Raw genomic sequence first — 20,853 nt, 5'->3', positions numbered from 1 at the left:
CACTCTTATCCATATATATTACCTAGTGATGATAAAATTTTGAACATATTCACTGAAGAAGGGGTTTGTGGGAATTATAATACAGATACAGATAAAAAATACATTGATTTCTTTGGAAATGAAGACCTAGGGCACAGGAAAAAATAAATAGGATGCCCAATTTTCTTCCAAACTGCTTCCTGTTTAGTTGTTGCACTGTGGTTATAATTGGTATACCAAATCTTGCAACAAATTTTCATTGCAGCTGGCCACATAGCACTGAGATTCCTGGATATATTTGGTGGGAAACATTCTGCTTTGAAGATGAGATTTGCTAGGATAAAAATCACTGTTGAAGTCCTTTAGAGGTGCTTGTGTGGACCAGCTGGTCCAATGAGCTCATGATATGGCTTAAATACTTCTGAGGTGTGCCTCATGAGATGAGAAGGCTATACTATACAGACAGGATGGGTAATCGCTTTTCGTAGAAACTTAAAGCTGTAGTCCCCAGTAATCTGGCCTTCAAGCAAGGGAGAAAACTACGGGAATACTTACCTTCTGACCCTTGGTATGTTTGACCTTAGCTGTTGATGATTGTGTTTATGAAGTAACTCACTCAGAAGTATAAGGGCTTTGTGTTTTCAACATTGGACATAGGTTGTATGATTTACTGACTCTTCTTGTTACTGTTTGAGTTTTCTTTTCATATATAACATTGTGTTTATTATTGAGATTAAAGGTTGGCTCATCCCAAAAAGTGTAATCAGTACCAGAGTCAAGCTTTTATAAACGACGTGGGTCCTCCTATAGAAATAAGAACTTGGAAATTTGCCTTCTGCTACAGGATAGGAAATCCAGTGTCTGTGGATCTTGATTACTTTGGCCTACAGCGTGGCAAGTATGGACACAATGGAAGGTGATCCCAGGTGGCAAGCGAAAGAAGGCATCCACCAAAAGCAGGCTGGCCGAGGGCACTTAGGAAATCATACCTCTTGGGAAACCCTAAGTGGAAAAGGAGAAAATTCTATTATGCAGAGCCAAGCTAGCTATCTTCCAGAGCCATTTCTTCTTCTTCTTTTAACGCAACAGCTGGGCTACAAGTTCCATCCTCCCTTGCAGTTATAGTTAACGTGTGACTGAGTTTTGATCAATGAGATGGGGTAGGAAATGACATGTGCCATTTTCAGGCCTGTCACATAAAATCCTCCTGTGAGAGGTCCTCTGTATTTTTTTTTCAGTTAGCTTAAGGCAGATGAACATGTTGATCTTGGAGGGTACACGAGAAAAGGAAAACCACAAGATAGAAGGAAACTGGGTTATTGAATAACCACTTACAGAAGCCCTGCCCACCAATTAAGAATATCTCTTTAAGACCTTCTATGAATTTTTAAAAACTTTTTTTGTGATTGGGCCATTCATATGTTTTTTTGGGGGCGGGGTGTTTTAGTGGGTAACATTATCTTAACACACCTGTATACCTTACAAATTTACTTGTCTGTTTACCAATTAGTTTCATGTTGTATTAGTCTGTTCTCATGCTGCTAATAAAGACATACTTGAGACTGGGTAATTTATAAAGGAAAGAGGTTTAATGGACTCACAGTTCCACATGGCTGGGGAGTCTTCACACTCATGGCAGAAGGCAAAGGAGAAGCAAAGGTGGCAGGCAAGAGAGGTTGTGCAGGGGAACTCCCATTTATCAAGGCCATCAGATCTCATGAGAGTTACTCACTACCCCAAGAACAGTATGGGGGAAACCACCCCCATGATTCAATGATCTCCACCTGGCCCTGCCCTAGACAGGTGGAGAGTATTACAATTCAAGGGAGATTTAGGTAGGGACACAGCCAAACCACATTACATGTCATGGTAAAACTTGGAATTCTGGAGATATTTGCAAAGTTTATGTCTTGGTTCTAACTTACTGTATGAGTAGCTTGGGAGGAAGCTGGATCACCAGATGCAGAGAATCAATCTCTGAGATACAGGTGCCCCACTTCACATGGTGACACCTCATTTCTTCCATCCCAGTTCAACCTTACAGTGTTTGTGCCTTATTTTATTAATAGAGGCAAGAAGTTTGCATGTAAGTTATGCTAACTTATCTATGTTCCCTTTCTTTATCTCTTTTTCTTTAGCCAAAGGAGTTCATTTACTAGATCTGGGGAATTAATTTATACTTATGTAGCAGAATGAAGGGAACTGGGGTGTATGATAATTATAGCTATTAATCTTACCGTACCCGAAACATTAGTTGAGCAGACACTTCCTAGGCCGAGATATCTGTGAGAACAGAGACCTTACTGACCTATTTACAATCGCATCTCCAGTTCTTGACATGAAGTGGCCACCCAATAAATATCTCCCAATTATATTAACACAGTGCTTCCAATAATGAGGCCAATCATGGATAAATTGGGGAGAACACTGACAATAAAATGAAAAGAAAATCTTAGTCTTTATCGCCTAGAATGTGGTGGATGCTTTCTTTCAATAGAACCAAATACTGTAGTGGGAATATGAATTAATAATCATTCAAAAATGAATATAATGTCTCATTCTAGATCAAAGCCACACCCTCAATTTAATTCCTGGTTATTGATTTATTTTCAAATAGTTGAGCAGATGCTGGATATATCTATAGAATGAAACTTGCTAAATTTAACTAGATCGTCACTTAGCCCTCTGTGTGTGTGTGTTTGTGTGTATAGGAATCTGATTGGTCTTATATCTGATTCAGAAAAATCAAGTCCTGGCTTTGAGTGAAAATGGAATGTAGGCAGTTGTCTTGGAGGAATGATTTGTGGGAGGCTCCATAAAGCTCCAAGCCCTAAAGTATCTCCCTGACTTGGCTTTAACTGATCACTGAAACAAGGAGACTTTCATTCTTTTGATTTATTTCATTATCTCCATTAGGTTTACTGGCAGGAATAGTATGTTACGTAGGTATGAGTAATTAATGCATTAGTAATTAATGGCCACGTTTGTCTTTTGCAACATCTGTAGATATTTTTGGTTGTTACAACTGGGGCTGACAGTGGTGAGGTGGTTATGCTACTTGTCTCTAGCAGGTAGAGACCAGGAATACTGCTAAACATCTTGCAATATATGGGACGCCTCCTTCTTTCCCATTAAAAAAATAATTATCTGCCCCCAAATACCAATAGTGCTGAGCTTGAGAAACCCTGCATTAGGGTGAAGTAATTTGTCGATAGATTCTACTGAGAAGATAGTTAACAGAGTGGAGATTTTGAGAGAGAGTGGTTGGGGTGGACAGAAAGGCATACATTTAAAATTGTGGAATGGGAGGATGAATGCTGGGATACCTTTACACCCCAGAGGCTCCTGGCTAACATATGTGAACTGAAAGGGAAAAAATTACTCCTTCTTGGGAAATATGCCAACTGTAGAGCTGTTCTTTAAAATGTCATGGTGCTGTCTTAACAAAGGTCAGCAGTGGTGTGGGTAGGGGAAAGGGCAGGGATCTTGAACTGAAGTCCACACTGGCCTCTTTTATATGCCTCACTCTATCCTGGAGCATGAGGGACACCTTTAGAAGAGCTTCATGCCTTACCTGAGTTTTCTGAGGGCACACCTGTCCTGTGAGACTCCTGGGCATGTTTCCAGCAGATGAACATACACTACCACTTTCTCTTTCATTCTTCATCTTCAGAGTCTGACACGCTGCCAAAAATGGAAAGTTGGCTTCTTAGCATGAATATCTTCTTCTATTGACTCCAGTTTGACATCATAGAACATCATTAGGTTATGGAACTGGAAGAGGCCTGAAAAATCATGTCTTCTTATTTTCTTAATTGAAACATGAGGAAAGCAAGCGGGGTCGAGGGAAAGTAAATGGCTTATCTAAAGTCATTATGGAAAAATGAGGATTAGAACTGGATTTACCACCTCACAGTCTAATGTTTCTCTATCTCTATCATGTCATCTTTTGCAGAAACACCTGAGTAAGAGAGAAGCTTACTAAAATCTTTAGGAGATTTTGCAGTTTAAATGATTGGTATAGTTTTTTTCTTTTTCACTGTCATGCATTGCAAATTCAGTTTTTAGAAACCAGATTTTCAATGCTTTTTATTGATCTCCTGTTGAGATTGGTTTGCATTCTAGTCACTATTGCTGGTAAGAAATTATCCTGATTTCCGTGGCTTGAAAGAGTCATTTTATTTTTCTCATATTTTAGTGGTCAGGCATTTGGAAATAAGTCATCAGGGCAGTTCTTTCCTGGTATCTCTTGTATGGTTGCAGTCAGAAGTTGGCTGGGGTTGCAATTATCTGAAGCCTCAATTGGTCTGGACATCTAAGATTGCTCCTTTCCATTATTTGGTTGACATTTAATGCCAATTGATCCCAGTTCAGCTGAGAGCTTAATTGACTGTCTACTGGAGTACCATATGGGTCTTTCCACATGACCTGGACTTTGTTATGGCATGGCTTCCTTATGGTAGTCAGTCCTCTTACATGGAGACTTAGGGCTTCAGATGCAAATATCTCAGTGACCTGATGCCTATTTCTTAATCCTCAAACTGTACCCCAGGATTGCATTGCTTTTCATGACCTAGTCTTGAAAGGTAAGCAATGTTACTTCCATTGCATTCTATTTGGTAATAAGAGAGTTACTAAGATTGGCTAAGATTTAAGAGTAGGTGACATAGATACCATCTCTTGGTGGTACACATGACAAAACATTTGTGGACAAGTTTTAAAATCATTACAGTTTGGATTTTAGAGTCAAAAAGTTTCCACTAAATAAATACTAATTTGGCTATTTTACAATGTCCTTTTTTTTTAAAAAACTTGCTATATTTCAAAATTCAATTTGTAAAATAGTAAGAAAGTTTACATTTGCTTTTGAGTAAATTATTCAACTTCTCTTGGCCTCAATTTCCTTATTATTATGATAAGAATAATGATATCTAAATTTTAAGATGAGAATTTTGTTCTAAGAATTAAGCAATAAATGGTGTCTGAAACAAAGTAGACACTGAATGGTAATAATCATAATATTGGCCTGATGCAGTGGCTCACGCTTGTTAATCCCAGTACTTTGGGTGGCTGAGGTGGGTGAATTGCTTGAGCTCAGGAGTTTGAGACCAGCCTGGGCAACATGGTTGAAATCCGGTCTCTACCAAAAATACAAAAATGAGCCAGGTGTGGTGGTACACTCCTGTAGTCCCAGCTACTCGGGAGGCTGAGGTAGGAGGATCCTGGGAAGGTGGACTGCAGTCCAGTTGAGACTTTGGTGAGTTGTGATCACGCCAGCCTGGGTGACAGAGCAAGACCCTGTCTCGAAAAAAAAAAATATAACGTTGTCTACACGGGATGCCAGTTCATATCTTGATGCCTATTTCTTAACCCTCAAATTGTACAGAACATCTCTGAAAACAGAGCTTCAGATTGGGGTAGGGAAGACCATTACCCACTACTTTAAAGAGTACCCAAGTAGTGGAGTACCCATGACATAACATGAGTCCCTGAAATGAGAGGCACAAAGACAGCAGGGTCAAATCATTCCTGCTTCATCCTTCTGCTTTAGACTAACTTGCTGAGAATGAGCTGGGTAGAGGACATAGAAAAGGGCATCTTCCCAGTGTTTTTTGGAAAGAAAGTGACTTGTAGAGGCAGGGACAAGCCTCCGTGTCCCGAATGCTCATTTTTTTTTTTTTGAGACGGAGTCTCGCTCTGTCGCCCAGGCTGGAGTGCGGTGGCCGGATCTCAGCTCACTGCAAGCTCCGCCTCCCAGGTTTACGCCATTCTCCTGCCTCAGCCTCCGGAGGCGCCCGCCACCTCGCCCGGCTAGTTTTTTGTATTTTTTAGTAGAGACGGGTTTTCACCGGGTTAGCCAAGATGGTCTCCATCTCCTGACCTCGTGATCTGCCCGTCTCGGATGTATGTTTTGGAGGTGGTGCATTCAGAGGGGATGAAGGCAGCAAGTGGCAGCTGCTGGTTGAAGGAAGAAGGCAGCAACCCATTTCCTTGACGACAGTGTGAGCCTTGGGTGGTAGACACCTGGAAGTGTTATTTACTTGCTATGTTTAGAATCCTTTTAGAAAAGCTGAAAACTGTTTGCCACTTCCTTTCAGTAATCCTTAATTCTAACCTGCAAGTTTTGTGCTATAATTTGTCAACTGTGCTTGAGAAAGACTTCACAGCCTTTCTAGAAATAGAGATAGAGCCTGCTTTCCGATCAGCATCATTTAAAAGAAAACAGAGAATCTTTCAGGCATGTGAGGTTGTTGATTGCTGTCATTATTATGATGACTGGAGACTTTGCAATTTACAGAGAGACCACGAACGTGCCGGGCATTGTTGACAAAGCACAGGATTCAAAATTGTTTCTGCCCAGAGGATGCAATCTCACCCTTTTTAGATGTTTTGTTTATTTTTTTCTCTCTCCTTAAGAGTATTCTGCTAAATTGGGAACATTGTGATCCTGGTGGAAAGTTGATCTGGTAAGATGTATCTCAAAGGATCTTCAGACCTATTTTCAGATTATTCACCGTTTGTCTGTCATAGCCATAGCCTATTTATTTATCTATCAACATTTTATTGAGCATTTAGTGTGACCCAGGCAGTAAGCTAAGCATTTCTACATTTATTATGGTATTTCTAACCCAACTGTCCAAGAGGTAGGTACAAGTATTAGTCCAATAACGTGGATGAGGAAATTGGGTGTTATAGAGGTTATGGAAATTAGCCTAAAGTTGATCTGAATTAAACTTACATTTTTAACCCCTTCTCTTCTCTCTTTTTCTCCCTGTCTCCCTCTACCTCTCTCTTTCTGTGCCTCAGCCTCACTAGCCTTCTGAATGTCCCTCAACTTTGCCACAGGACTTTGCATACTAGCCTCTTTTGCCCTGAGCATTTTGCTTTTCCGTTTTCTGCTAGTTTACTTTTGTTTACCTTTCAGCTCTCAGCTTAAGTGTTGCTTCTGAAGGGGTCCTTTTCTGATTCACATCAAATAACTCTATTTTATGCTCACATGTCACAATAAACCCAGCACCTATTCCCAGTTGCATTTTTATATTTGGGTGACTCTGCACAATACATTCCTCCCCAAACAACTTCGAAGCTTTGTGAGAACAAGGATTGTCTATATACATGCTATCTATGTATTTGTAGCACCTAGCACAGTGCCTGGTACATAGTAAATGTTCAACAAATATCTACCAAATAAATGAAAAATAGACCACATTCTATCTTTACCTTATGCTAGACCAGGAATACCCTTTTTACCAAGGAGGATCACTGATATCCTTGACAATTCATTATATAAGACTCAATGTGGCCGGGCGCGGTGGCTCAAGCCTGTAATCCCAGCACTTTGGGAGGCCGAGACGGGCGGATCACGAGGTCAGGAGATGGAGACCATCCTGGCTAACACGGTGAAACCCCGTCTCTACTAAAGAAATACAAAAACTTAGCCGGGCGATGTGGCGGGCGCCTGTAGTCCCAGCTACTTGGGAGGCTGAGGCGAGAGAATGGCGTAAACCCGGGAGGAGGAACTTGCAGTGAGCTGAGATCCGGCCACTGCACTCCAGCCTGGGAGACAGAGCAAGACTCCATCTCAAAAAAAAAAAAAAAAAAAAAAAAAAAAAAAGACTCAATGTATGATTGGGACATTTGTAAAATTCTGGGGTTGGAGAACTATGAGCAAAGATCCTGGTGAGGTTGTTTTCAAGGTTCCATCTAAGATACTCCAGTCAGAAAATAGTATATGCCATTTATTTTATTTTGTTTTATTTTATACCTTAACATTTTGTTACAAAACCACATTACCTACCACCCAGCTTCTGTAGTGATAGCAAACTTCTTTCTTATACGTCTTCACTATTTCCACACCAACCCCCATCATTATTGAAACAAATATCATAGTTATTCAGCCCATAGTCTTTTTAAACACTTCTTTCTTATGAACCCATTTCAACCTTGCCAGGAAATGTTTTCCTTCAACTTAGACTAAATTTCTAATCATGCAGTTTCTGCCTGTTTCCTCTTGTGTGAAGACAGAGCTGCTGGTCACTATTTTTGGTGTTATATAACCATTTTTAGTAACTGAAGTTTGTGATTAGTGCTCCCTTCAGTCATTCATTACCAACTTCAAATTTAATAATGTCTTTTATTTAACCAATGGACCATCTCTAGTGAGTGTTCAAACTGCATGACTGGAAGAACAAATTTATTTTTGGCAATATGGTTTTCTTGGGCTATGAGCTGTATCCTATGCTCTCGGCTCATGAGTTTGGAAAAGGTTCTGTCTTACTCTTTAGAGGCTAAGAAATAGAATGTTATGGGCTTGTTCTTTCAATCTGGCAGGGCATAAGCACTCTATTTCTGTGAGATCAGGGGCACTACTCAAAGTGCGATGAGATGGACTATCTTTTTCACCAGTCTAGTAAAATTGGGTCTAGACTCATGGAGAAAATTGAGAGGGGGATTACAGGATCCTTTTTTCCCCTCCACTTTAAGACTATGACAGATCAAAGGTCCTTTTTTTTTTAGATGATGTCTCACTCTGTTGCCCAGGCTAAAGTGCAGTGGTGTGATCTCAGCTCACTGCAACCTCTGCCACCCAGGTTCAAATGATTCTCCTGAGTAGCTAGGATTACAGGCACGTGCCACTACGCCTTGCTAATTTTTTGGATTCTTAGTAGAGACGGGGTTTCACCATGTTGGCCAGGATGGTCTCGATCTCCTGACGTCATGATCTGCCTGCCTCAGCCTCCCAAAGTGCTGGGATTACAGGTGTGAGCCACTGTGCCAGCCAGTGGTGCCTATTTTTTAACACTGTGTTTGACTGCCATGTTTCGAATGTGATTTGTTTGCCCCCACCAAGTCACATGTTGAGATCTGAACCCCGATGTTGGAGTTGGGGCCTGATGGGGCCCTGGGGCCTTGCACAGAGTAGGCATTCAGGAAACCATGGAATGAGAGGTGTTTGGATCATAGGGGCAGATCTCCCATGAATGGCCAAGTGCCATTGTCGCAGGAGTGAGTGAGTTCTCACTCTTGGTTCCCACATGAACCGGTTGTTGAAAAGGCCTGGCACTTCCCTTCCTTCTCTCACTTCCTCGCTTACCCTGTGATTGGCACATTCAGGCTTCTCTTGCCTTGCACCGTGAGCGGAAGTAGACTGGCACTTTCACCAAAAGCCGATGCCGGGGCTGTGCTTCTTGTACAGCCTGCAGAATATGAGCTAAATACACTTCTTTTCTTTATAAATTACCCAATCTCAAGCTTGAAAAAATAACAACACAAAGACATACTAAAACACTGACACATAGTTGGCACTCTATATTTGCTTGCTCAGTTGCTAGATTGACAGAAAAATTGAACTGTGCACCTTGTAAACTTCTGTAACAATGTTCTCACTGGGATGGACTTTACATCCTGGCATTGAGAACAGAATGGCAAGACTCTGTCAGATTGCATATTAAGTTTGAATCCCATCTCATATCATTCCATAGTTTCCTGAATGCCTACTGTGTAAAACACCCCATGCTAGGATCAGGGGAGAACAAGAGGAATGAGTCAAAAATCGTGCTCTAGAGGAGCTCGCAGTCTAAAGTGAGTGTGGGAGATGGAAAGTGGCTGGAAATTCTTTTCTACTTCTCTAGTTGAGGGGTAGAGTCTAACTCCCCTCCCCTTGAATTTGGACTAGCATCCAGATTGATTTGATTAATCCGTAGAATGTGGCAGAAGTGATGTTTGACCTTCTGAGGCTAAGACAAAAGAAGCCTTGTAACTTTCACCCAGTTCTTGTAGAATACTTGATCTAGGGGAAGCCAGCTGCCGTGGAAGAGGTCCAAGTACCTTAAGAATATTATGCTGAAAAAGACATACGTGGGCAATCTGGTCAATAGTCTAAGTGTGCTCACAGTCTTCTATCTATATCTGTCAAGGCGCCAGACACGATTGAAACCATCACAGACCCTCCATTCTAGTGCATCTGCCAGTTGAGTGGCACTCAGTGACCTCAGTTAATACCATGGGAAGCAGAAGAATCTCCCAGCCAAGTTCTAGCCAAATTTACCTACCTACAAAATCCACAGCTAGAATTAAAAGGCTACTGTTCTAAGGCACTAAGTTTTGTAGTTTGTTACAAAATAGACAATGAGAACAGAGATGTAAGAAAATAACCAGGATCAAGTAAGAATTTTAATAAAAGGTATGCACAAAACCTTATCGGACAATGAATTAGAACAAATGATTGTGTTCTTGGAGAGGCCAGGCTGCCACAGTGCCCCACTTGGTGGGGCACCAATCACATTGTAGTCTTTGTGAACAGCAGCCCTGGAGTTGTGCAGAGCCCAACATGAGCAGACATATGTGGCAATTGTGTGTAATGGGGGCTGGGAAGGTAGGTTATCTGGGAAAACCATATAGAAAAGGAGCTGGAGCTGAGAATTAACATATGATACAACGAGTGGGGAGAAATGACACTTAAACCTGTGTCAGCCTGAGCCCAGACTTGAGAGCAGAGGTACCTGTGATGCTCTTGGTGCATAATAACTGGTTCTGTATTGTTGGCATGGAGTGTTGGGGTAGGAGGAGTGGCTGCAGCTGAGCCTCCAGAGGCAGAGTGACATAAAGGGCGTCATTTTCATACCCTGATAAGGAGTTGGGAGCAGGAAGGCAATAGGGATACATAGAAGATTTTAAAGCAGGGAGTGACACATTCAAAACACTGTTTGAGAAAATTGCAGTTCAAAACCCCACAGACCACGTAAAACACTGTTCTTCCAACTCCCTGCATCTCCCTGAAAGCTTGGTAGATACATTTTTTTTTTTTAATAGAAATGTCTTCAACAACAGGGGATTACTCAGTGTTTCATTTCAAAGGATCATTAAAGGAAAATCAAGGCACATCACATCCTGCCTTCTTTAACTGCTCATTTATTATTACTGTGGGTGAGATAACGGCTTTGTGTTATTCTTCTAAATAGTGTAAAGTATTTATTGGTAAATGTAGCAGTATATAAATTAATGCCAATTGAGATTATTTTTCTCCACTGATCACCATAATTTTTACTTAAAAGTGAAACCATTTGTACTGCTCCATTCTGGTTCAGCGCTGAGTGAGGGCATTATGAACTGAATATCTATAGGACAACACTGTCTCTTAGTTTCCATGGGATGGCAAGATTCTCTTGGTGAGCTGTCTCTCTGGTTTATTTGTGAAATCAATTTCTTTCCTATTTTTTAAGACCACAGTACTTGGGAAGAGAGCACGTGGAGGTGCAAAATTTTCTTTTCTCTGTCACATCTGAATTTACTGAAAGTGACTTTTATAAGTGAAGATATTCATTATTTCACTTATCTGAAAGTCCACAGGTGGTGGTGGGGGGGTCCATAGAGTTGATCTGGTGGCTTACCAGTCACTGAGGACCCAAAATTGTGTCTTTATATGACAATGTCCAAACACAGGAAACATTTTTGTGTTTTGTTTTAAATTATTTTTTAACTTCTGGAGAAAATCTTTTTCCAAAATCCTGCAGATGTCCTCTCAGGTTTTCTATTGCTGATCTGGGTTCATATTCTCCTCTAAACCAACCACATGAAAGAGAAAAAGCTTAGAGGAGATGAGCCATGGCCCATTCCCTGGGCAGGGGAGAGAGACCCACATCCTCCATCAGCACTCAACCATCCTACATTTGAAGCAAATGGGGTTTTCTCGGAGGCAACTCCAGAGGAATGGCTGATGTGTGTGTGGCATACGATGTTGGCCACAGGTCAAACCAATTTAAGGATGTTGATTTAATATATACCATATGCCAAGTCCTATATCCGTGCTGGCAGATACAACAGAACCATAGAAGACAATGCTTGTTCTCAGGGAGTATCAGTGGGCATTGTAATAAAGCAGGCCATTCCTTAGCTTGAGGAATTAATTTAATAAAATATAGGGATTATCTATTATACCTTGTGAGGTGGGAATAGAGAGATGAATAAGACCTAGTTCTTGCCTACAAATAATGTGCAATTTTCTTCACTGTCTGCTTTATTCAATCTGGTCATACGGCAGATGGATTCATCCCCCAGCCTCCCATGCCCTGTCATGCTGCCCTCGGAACACACAGGGCTACATCATAGCGGGAACACTCTTTTCTCCCCTTTCAACTTGGTTTCTCAAGAGTCTCCCATCCAAGTACTAACCAGACCTACCCTGTTTAGCTTCTGAGAGGTTTCTCAAGAGTCATCACTCATGGATCTGGCTGGGTTCAATGTTCCTTTCTAGGATTCTCTCTACTTCTCCCAGTTTACCTTTGTCACAGCCCTTGCTGTCTTGGGTACTGTCTGCCAGCTGTTCATTTCAGCCAGCCTGGAGCCCCATGAAGGAAGGTTGTGCCGTCATCCATTTTTATCCTCAGTACCTAGCTTGGTGGCTGGAATATAGATGATTCCCAATGAATGTTTGTGAGATGAATGCATGAATCATTGAATGAAAATAAATTATATCTGGATCTTTTATTCCCCTTTAATCAGTTTTTACCTTACTAGTTTTCCTCTTTCCCTTTTCTCCTTCCTCTTTTTCTTATCTCTCCATTTTCTCTCTTATTTTCCTTTTCCTTGCTCATGATTTATAATCAGCTAATGACTTTGGCATTTTAAAAGTTACCCAACATTTGCACAGCCTTTCCAAAGGCTTTTATGCCTCTTCTCTTCACAGAAAGATGAGGTATGCTAGAGGTCTATCCAGAAATGTCAGTGCTGATCAGGAAGTCAGTTCCAGAGACTTCATTTTCTTCTGTGAGCCATCTTTGGGTTCACTTTCAAAGGGCTAGAGTCCTGAAAATTCTCCCAAATAATGGATCAGTTTCTGGACTGCTCCTCCATTCTTATTTCTAGTTTTTCATAGACTACGGAGGGAGAGGCACCCACATTGGTACACGTATATATCACAGTTGTCAGAGGATGGTGTGGACTTGGGGATTCAGAGAATGATATCGTCTGTTAACCTTCAGTGCAGATGTGATGAGAGGCATTAGCAAAGCATATGCCAAGATTGCCCTTGTTAGCCCAAAGCTCCCAGTGGAGAAGACATTAGAGTAAACCCAGGTCTTTCTCCTGGGTAAGTGAAGACATCAAGTATCTTGGGATTCCCTCTCGGAATAGGAGTTAGACAGTTAAATTTTGATATCTTGTTCATCAAGTAATTTACAAATCAAAATTAATTGAAAAAATAAATTAATTGATTTTTTTTTTTTAAACAGAGTGTTCTTGAGTTTAATTGGGGCATACCTGGGTGAGAGGGCCTGGCACCTAGAAGAAGGTGTTGGGTCTCTTGGTGGTGAAGCATGGCTTGCCTTGACAGCACAGGACCCAGTGGGGCAGCGGGAACTTGTTCTTGGAGTTGTGGAACTGCTTGAGTGTGGGCTGGTGGCACTTGCTGGGGACAGTCTCCTCCAGCTTCATAAGCTAGATGGAGTGGGTGGGGCATGGTGTGGGGAGCCCATGTCTGGGTAGCACTGGGTGACAGTGCCCGTGGTGGTCAGGTCTTGGTATTCCCCGTGCATGTTGCGGCTGCCCCTCCGGGAGTCATAGCACAGTCAGATGCCAAATTCTTCACCCTCGGGGGGGCTTCTCAAATACCTGCACATAGGTGTTAACCAATTAGTTGATTTTTTAAATTAATTAATTTTGATTTGTAAAAATATTTATCTTGATTACTGTGGGTTTTTAAAAATTTTTTTTAAATTTTTTATGCTCTCTTAAATTTTGTGCTGAAGCAAGTGGCCCTGGCTGGAGTTTTGAAGTCTGATTTTAACCCTTTAGGACCCTGGGGGGTCTTAAAGCTGGGACTGAAGAAAGTGTAGGCATCATCTGCCTTTGGGGATGTTGTTGGACTTCCTGGCCTCCTTGTAGTTCTTTTTGGTTCGGTTTGGTTCCATTCAACAAATATTTGCACACCTTTTATGGAAGATCCTTGTGCCAGGTGCTGGAAAGAGATATACACAAAACTTGATTTCTTCTTTAAATATCTTCATACCTAGTGGAGGTGGAGTGGGAAGCAAGATTATACCATGATACCAACACCATGTTGTAAGTGCAATGTCAGAGCTGAGCCCAGTGTGATATGGAGAAAGAAGGGACTCCAGACCCAGCTTGAGGGTTGGATGGGGATCTTGTGGAGCCGGAGTGCACTTGAAGGGTGAGCTGGCATTGACCAGGCTGAGAGGTAAGGAAAAGTGCTGCAGGAAGGGGGAAGAGTGTGATCAAAGCTACAGAGGCATGAAATGGCATGGTTTGATCAGGAAACTCCAAGAGGTTCTGTGTTGCTAAAGCATATATTTCAGGCAGGGGTGTTGTAATGAATACTGAAGCTGAAGACATAAGAAGGACAAGATCATAAAGAGCTTTGGAAATTCTATTAATGAGCTATGACTTTATCCTATATGTGATGGGGAATTATTGAGGCCTTTGAAGCAGATGAGAAGCATGAGTCTTATAAATGGGAAGATTAAGGCTTTGCCTTAAATAAAATACCCTCTCCTCCAAATATCTTACAGTGCAAAGAGCACTGGCCTGATTTTGGGAGCCTGGACTGAGTGGTACTTCTGGCTTTGCGCATGTATTACCTCAGGAGACTCAGCAAGTCCACACTGTCTCTGAATTCAGGGTTCTTTTCTGTATAACAGAGGATAGATTGTCAAGTATTGCAGAGATTCCTTAGAGTATTTTTGTAATAGGATTTGGCACCACCCTGGGTTTCTGTTGAGAAAAGGAGGAGTTCATTCTTGTCAGTCAGGGAAGTCTTTTCATCAGAACATTTTCGTGGATTTCTGTCTCTTTCCTCTGTGCTATATTTAAAAATAAGCTGGCCAGGTGCAGTGGCTCATGCCTGTAATCCCTTTGGGAGGCCGAGTCAGGTGGATAACGAGGTTAGGAGATCGAGACCATCCTGGCTAACTCGTCTCTACTAAAAACACAAAAAACTAGCTAGGTGTGTGGTGGCATATGCCTGTAGCCCCAGTTACTTGGGAGGTTGAGGCAGGAGAACCACTTGAACCCCGGAGGCGGAGGTTGCAGTGAGTGGAGATCACACCACTGCACCCCTGCCTGGGCAATAGAATAAGACTTCGTCTCAAATAAAAATAAGCCAAGTCTACTGAAATAACAGATCCATGCTACCCTGGCCCACAAAGCCCCTTTTACTTCCTTGTTTTCTGTGTAAATCATTATTGCTTATTCTTTTGTTCGTCTTGCTGATGTTACTACAAGATAGGTCTGCAAAGAGGGGTTCCAAAGACTAAATATGGAGGGAGGCACAGCCCCTGGTTCCCTTACCAAGTGAGTCCCCTTGTCTGTCCTTTTGCTGCAGTAAGTCTTTCTCTATGGCAGGAAGTAGAGCTCTACCATTCCATGTGCATCCCTGATCATCCAGCTCCTTCCTCTTGCATTCTTAAATATGGCTGCCTGTGTTCTCATTGCAGAGCTCCTCCGACAAGAAGTCTATCCTGACCATCCTCAAGGTCCTCGGAGATCTGCTTTCTGTTGGTGAGTAGGCCATGTCCTCATGCCTTCATATGGTGGATGTGGAGCCTGCTGGCTGTGATCTCTCCCAGGCACCTCTGTGTCCTGGGGTTTTGCTCTTGCTTCAATTTTCTGTGAGAGGCAGCATCACTAGCCCATCTTTTTTCTGTAAGGTTAATAAGACCCAAGTAACCTGGACTGATTGTACTTGCACTCCTCAGTCTTCTCACCTAACATTGAGGGTGAAATTAGATTTAGTGGTAACCCTCCATGGTTCTACCCCTCTTCTCGCTCTGCTCACTTCCATTGTGACCTATTTAAGAGAGCCGAGTATCAGAAGCTACCTTGGCTATTTCAAGTAGGGGCAGGAATATCAGGCAGGAGCTGAACTTGGAAGCATGTAAGCATCACGTTTTCAGAGATAAGATAACAGAGTCGACTACATTGGAATCAATGGGATTAACTAGAGCATGCTTCTATTCGCTCAAGTTCTTACTGAGATTTTTGAACATTCTAACAGTCACTCAATTTGCATTTTTATGTATGCTGGCCACATTACTTTAGAAAGAAATATTAACACCAAATAAGCAATATCAGAAATAAATGACTCTCCAGACCCATAGATCCTCAGGATTATGGTTTCAAGAAGAAGGGGCCCATCATATTGGGGTCTTACCATGGTTTGTGTTGTGCTCCACTGGCAGGATGACTTATGTTTAGTCTTTTGTGTGTGGCCTGTGTAAGTGAAGTCACTTGTTTTCTGGGATAGTGCTGTCTTACATTTGTCCAGAGGTGTCTGAAACTCTTAAGATGAAACCTTGAAGTTCTCCCTCTGATAAGGTGGTGATTACTGTGCCTCTTGCAGAGAATGCTACTTTTCATTAGGATAAAAAATCAGGTGGTCTTCTTTGATAACGCACTACCCTGTTGGCCACCTTGGTTAGGTCAACTTTGCTCTGTGCATAGAGAGAATCAACCAAGGCCAAGTTGAAATGAAATCGTTGCTTTTGAGTTTGTCCTTGGGCAAGGTGGAGGAGATCCCTCTTCAAAATTGTGCTTAGGTAGAAAGACCAATAGTTCATCAAAGCTCTAGACTCTCTTCAAAATTCCCTAGATAGGATGACTGGATGTTTCTTTCTCAAGGGACTACTCCAGTGGTTTCTGTAATTTTCTCCCATCAGTTTCTGAAGGCTAGCATCAGAAAATCATTATGCCATCAATACAATGATTCCAGATTAGGCCATCATCCCAATCCTTGTTACAGAAGCTTCAAATGTATAGCAGAGGGATACTGACATTCCCTCTTCTAAGTATATGATTATACAAAAGCCTATATGCATATTTACATACGTGTACACACATACACATACATATACCAAATATTCACCAGATTCTCAGGTAAGCTCTATTTATTACAGCTGTTGCAGCTGAACACAACTAGGTTCTTAAATATTCCACTATTTTCCCATTTCACAACCCTCTTTCCTTAACTGATAGTGCAACTTTAACACAGGTTGCTTCAAGAACTACACAATTTTATGTAGTTGAAACGAACTAATTCTTACTCTGTCTCTAGCTGTCAGGTCTGCCTTCTGCTTCAAGGAAAATAGGGGTTATTACTTGTGGCTCATCTTTCCTCTGGCTTCCCCTCAGGCACAGACCGGAGAATTCACTACATGATCAGCAAGGGTGGCAGTGAGGCTCTTCTGCAGACCCTGGTAGACACAGCGAGGACAGCTTCTCCAGACTATGACATCCTCCTGCCTCTCTTCCGGCTGCTGGCCAAAGTTGGCCTAAGAGGTACTCATACTCCAAGACCTAAAGCTGACTGAAAAGGCACTTCTAGGGTTGTTATCATGAGTGCAATTTGGGAAGCTCTGGTGGAGAAGCACAGGGAGGAAGTGGAAGGGAGGTTCTGGACACCTTGATGGTGATGGCAGGAGCAGCCCCATAGGAGAGGGAATTTTGTTGAATTTGATGTCAGCTCATCCAAGGTATGGTGCTCAGGACAGAGCCCAGAACAAACATGGACTACATGGGGCATGGATCATATGGGGGAAAGGAGGGGAGATACTCCAATGCAGTTTTTAATCATTTTAAAAATAAATGGAACATGTCTAAAAGTTGCATCACAAGGTTGTGGAGAAAAAGGAACACTTATACACTGTTGGTGGGAGTATAAGTTAGTTCAACCATAGTGGAAAACAATGTGGTGATTCCTCAAAGACCTAAAGACAGAAATACCATTAGATCTAGCTTCCCTATTACTGGGTATATAACCAAAGGAATATAAATCATTCTATTATAAAGACATCCGCATGCATTTGGTCATTGCAGCACTATTCACAGTTACAAGAACATGGACTCAACCTAAATGCCCATCAATAATAGACTGGATAAAGAAAATGTGGTACATATACACTGTGGAATACTATATAGCCATAAAAAGAATGAGATCATGTCCTTTGCAGGGACATGGGTGGAGCTGGAGGCCATTATCCTTAGCAAATTAAAGCAGAAACAGAAAACCAAGTACTTCATGTTGTCACTTATGAGTGGAAGCTAAATGATGAGAGCACATGGACACAGAGAGGAACAACACACACTGGGGCCTGTCTGAAGATCAGGAGGGTAAGAGGAGGGAGAGGATTAGAAATAATAACTAATGAGTACTAGACTTAATATGTGGGTGCTGAAATAATCTGTACAACAAACCCCCATGGCACAAGTTTACCTATATAACAAACCTGCACATTTACCCTTGAACTTAAAAGTTAAAAAAAGAAAGTCTATTACGTAAGTGTACTAGTTTCCTGGAGATGCCATAATGAATTGCCACAAACTGATTAGCTTAACATAACAGAAGGCTGTTAGGAGATCAGAAGTCCAAAATCAAGGTGTTGGCAGGGTTGGTTCCTTCTGGAGGCTCTGAGGGAGAATCGGTTCCATGCCTCTCTCCTCTGAGGGTTGCCAGAAATCCTTGGTGTTTCTTGGACTGTAAATGCATCACTCCAATCTCTGCCTCCATCTTCACATGGTGTTCTCCTCTGTATCATTTCCTCTTTGTGTAAGGACATCAGTCATAGGATTTAGGGCCCACTCTAATTTGTAATAAAATCTGCAAAGACTCTATTTCCCAGAAGAATAACATTCTGAGCTTCTGGGTGGACATGAGTTTCTGGGGGCCACTATTCAACCCACTACAAGTCACACAGAAGCAGAACATTCCTAGTTGAAGGGAAGATGGAGGAAGGACCTAGAGTTCTTTGCATTTAGGCTCCATAGTCATTTCTGTTTCATCAAGGAAAATCCTGAAACATTTCCCAAAAACTCTAGAAGTTCTTGGAGCACAGTTTAAAAGCATGGGCACTCAGGACTCACACAAACATTGCAAACGAGTGGCAAGTGTTAAGTTCTAATTGCGTGCTGAGTCTTATATAGGTCACAGCTGAGAAGCTCAGATCCTCTGAAAGGTGGACCTTTGATGTCCCGTGCTATCAGTGACAGCCAAGGACCCAGGGGTTCTGGAGCACTCTTCATTTAAATATTTGGATCTCCACTCTAAGTCTATTCAACATTCTGCTGATAATGATGGAGAACTAGGCTTTTGCCAACACCTGCATGAACATGTCCCAGAAAAAATCAATACAATTCATTCGGTGAATATTCAACAGATATTTACTGGATGTCTCCTAGGGAGAGGTGCTCCAGGCACTAGGAACACCATGATGACCAAGGCAGTTAAGGACCTGCTCTCATGGAACTTATGTTCAAGGGGAGAAGGCCAGCAAATCAACAAATAACTTGGAGATAACAGACTATGATAAGTGCTGTAAGAGGAAGAAAGAGTGATGTTACACTAGCCTGGTGTGGTCAGGAGAGGTGACATTGGAGCTAAAACTTCAAGAATGAGAAGAAGTCAGTAAAGCAAAGAGTGGGCCAGGTGCACTCCAGGAAAGGACCACAGAGACTTGATATACACCATAAACGGTATAAGCTGGGGAGTCACACCTGGGTTTCAGGCCTAGCCCTGACACTTATTAGCTATGTGACCTTGGACAAAGTACTTAAACTTTCTGAGCATTGTGCCCTTATGTATAAAATAGAGCTATCTGTACAGTTGACCCTCCATTTCTGTGGGTTCTGCACCCATGGATTCAATTAACATTGGATTGAAAATATTTTTAAAAATTGTATCTGTACTAAACATGTACAAACTTTTTTCTTGTCATTATTCTCTAAACAATACAGTATAACAACTATTTACATACCATTTACATTAGATTAAGTATTATAGTAATCTAGAGATGATGTAAGGTCTGAGGATGTGTGTAGGTTATATGCAAATACTACACCATTTTATATCAGGGACTTGAGCATCTGTGGATTTTGATATCTGTGGGAATCCTGGAACCAATCCCACATGGATACTGAGGGATGACTCTACTTAATTCTAGGGTGCTGTGAGGATTAAACAAGGTATTGTATGTCACATGCTTATCATGTGGTTCAGGGCTCTGGCAAACTAGGGTCATATGGATTTTATAGGAGAAAGAGAGACATGAGAGATACACCAGGCCAGTGATTTCCAAGTTATTCACCTTGATATTACTATTGTAGTGATTACATCACCACAGTTTCTGCCATCAAGGGGTTATAGTCCTTGACATTGACATTCAGGTTGCCGTGGGCTGACCTGAACAGAACAGAAATGAGGTTGGCTGCTCATGAAGGTATGGGATAGATATATCTCTTTTCTGATGAAGGGAATGGGTTATGTAGGTTCAATTACAACCTCTTTGCTGTTGTCCTTTGGTCCAGAGGTACATATCAGTAAACCAGGTTTAGGATTTTATTTCTGTTTTATTAATTTCTACCTGCAATAAATCTGATAGTGATGTATTCTTGGAAAAACAAACAGGATGATTTAGACATCACCCATTGACTGGTATCAGTGGGGACAAGGAACATAAAATAAGTGTTTCTTTTTCTATGCTTATTTTCTAATTTTTAAAATAATGAGGACTTATTGTAACACTAGGTGTCAGTTTATTTGGAGCAGTAATTTAGAAATATTAGAGAGGAAATGTGGGGCGTTCCAAGATGGCCGAATAGGAACAGCTCCAGATGGCCCAATAGGAACAGCTCCAGTCTGCAACTCCCGGTGTGATCCATGCCGAAGATAGGTGATTACCACATTTCTAACTGAGGTACATTGTTCATCTCATTGGGACTGGTTGGACAGTGGGTGCAGCTCACAGAGGGCAAGGTGAAGCAGGGCAGGGCATCGCCTCACCTGAGAAGCACAAGGTGTTGGGGGATTTCTCTTTCCTAGGTGAGGGAAGCCCTGACAGACTACCTGGAAAAATGGGGCACTCCCACTTA

At 41.7% G+C, this 20,853-nt stretch overlaps 1 protein-coding gene across 1 annotated transcript in view; it reads left to right on the top strand.

Annotated features, from left to right (window-relative positions):
• Positions 1-20,853, top strand: part of LOC104669579 (cytosolic carboxypeptidase 4) — a 232,417-nt gene that overhangs the window by 47,538 nt on the left and 164,026 nt on the right. The window contains exons 2-3 of the mRNA XM_030931043.1: positions 15,429-15,492; positions 17,122-17,268. Of these exons, the coding sequence (XP_030786903.1) occupies positions 15,429-15,492; positions 17,122-17,268 (211 nt within the window). The remainder of the gene's footprint in view (positions 1-15,428; positions 15,493-17,121; positions 17,269-20,853) is intronic.

This window comes from Rhinopithecus roxellana, chromosome 5 (assembly GCF_007565055.1).
Source record: "Rhinopithecus roxellana isolate Shanxi Qingling chromosome 5, ASM756505v1, whole genome shotgun sequence".
NCBI lineage: Eukaryota > Metazoa > Chordata > Mammalia > Primates > Cercopithecidae > Rhinopithecus > Rhinopithecus roxellana.
This window is presented reverse-complemented; position numbering and strand designations above follow the sequence as displayed.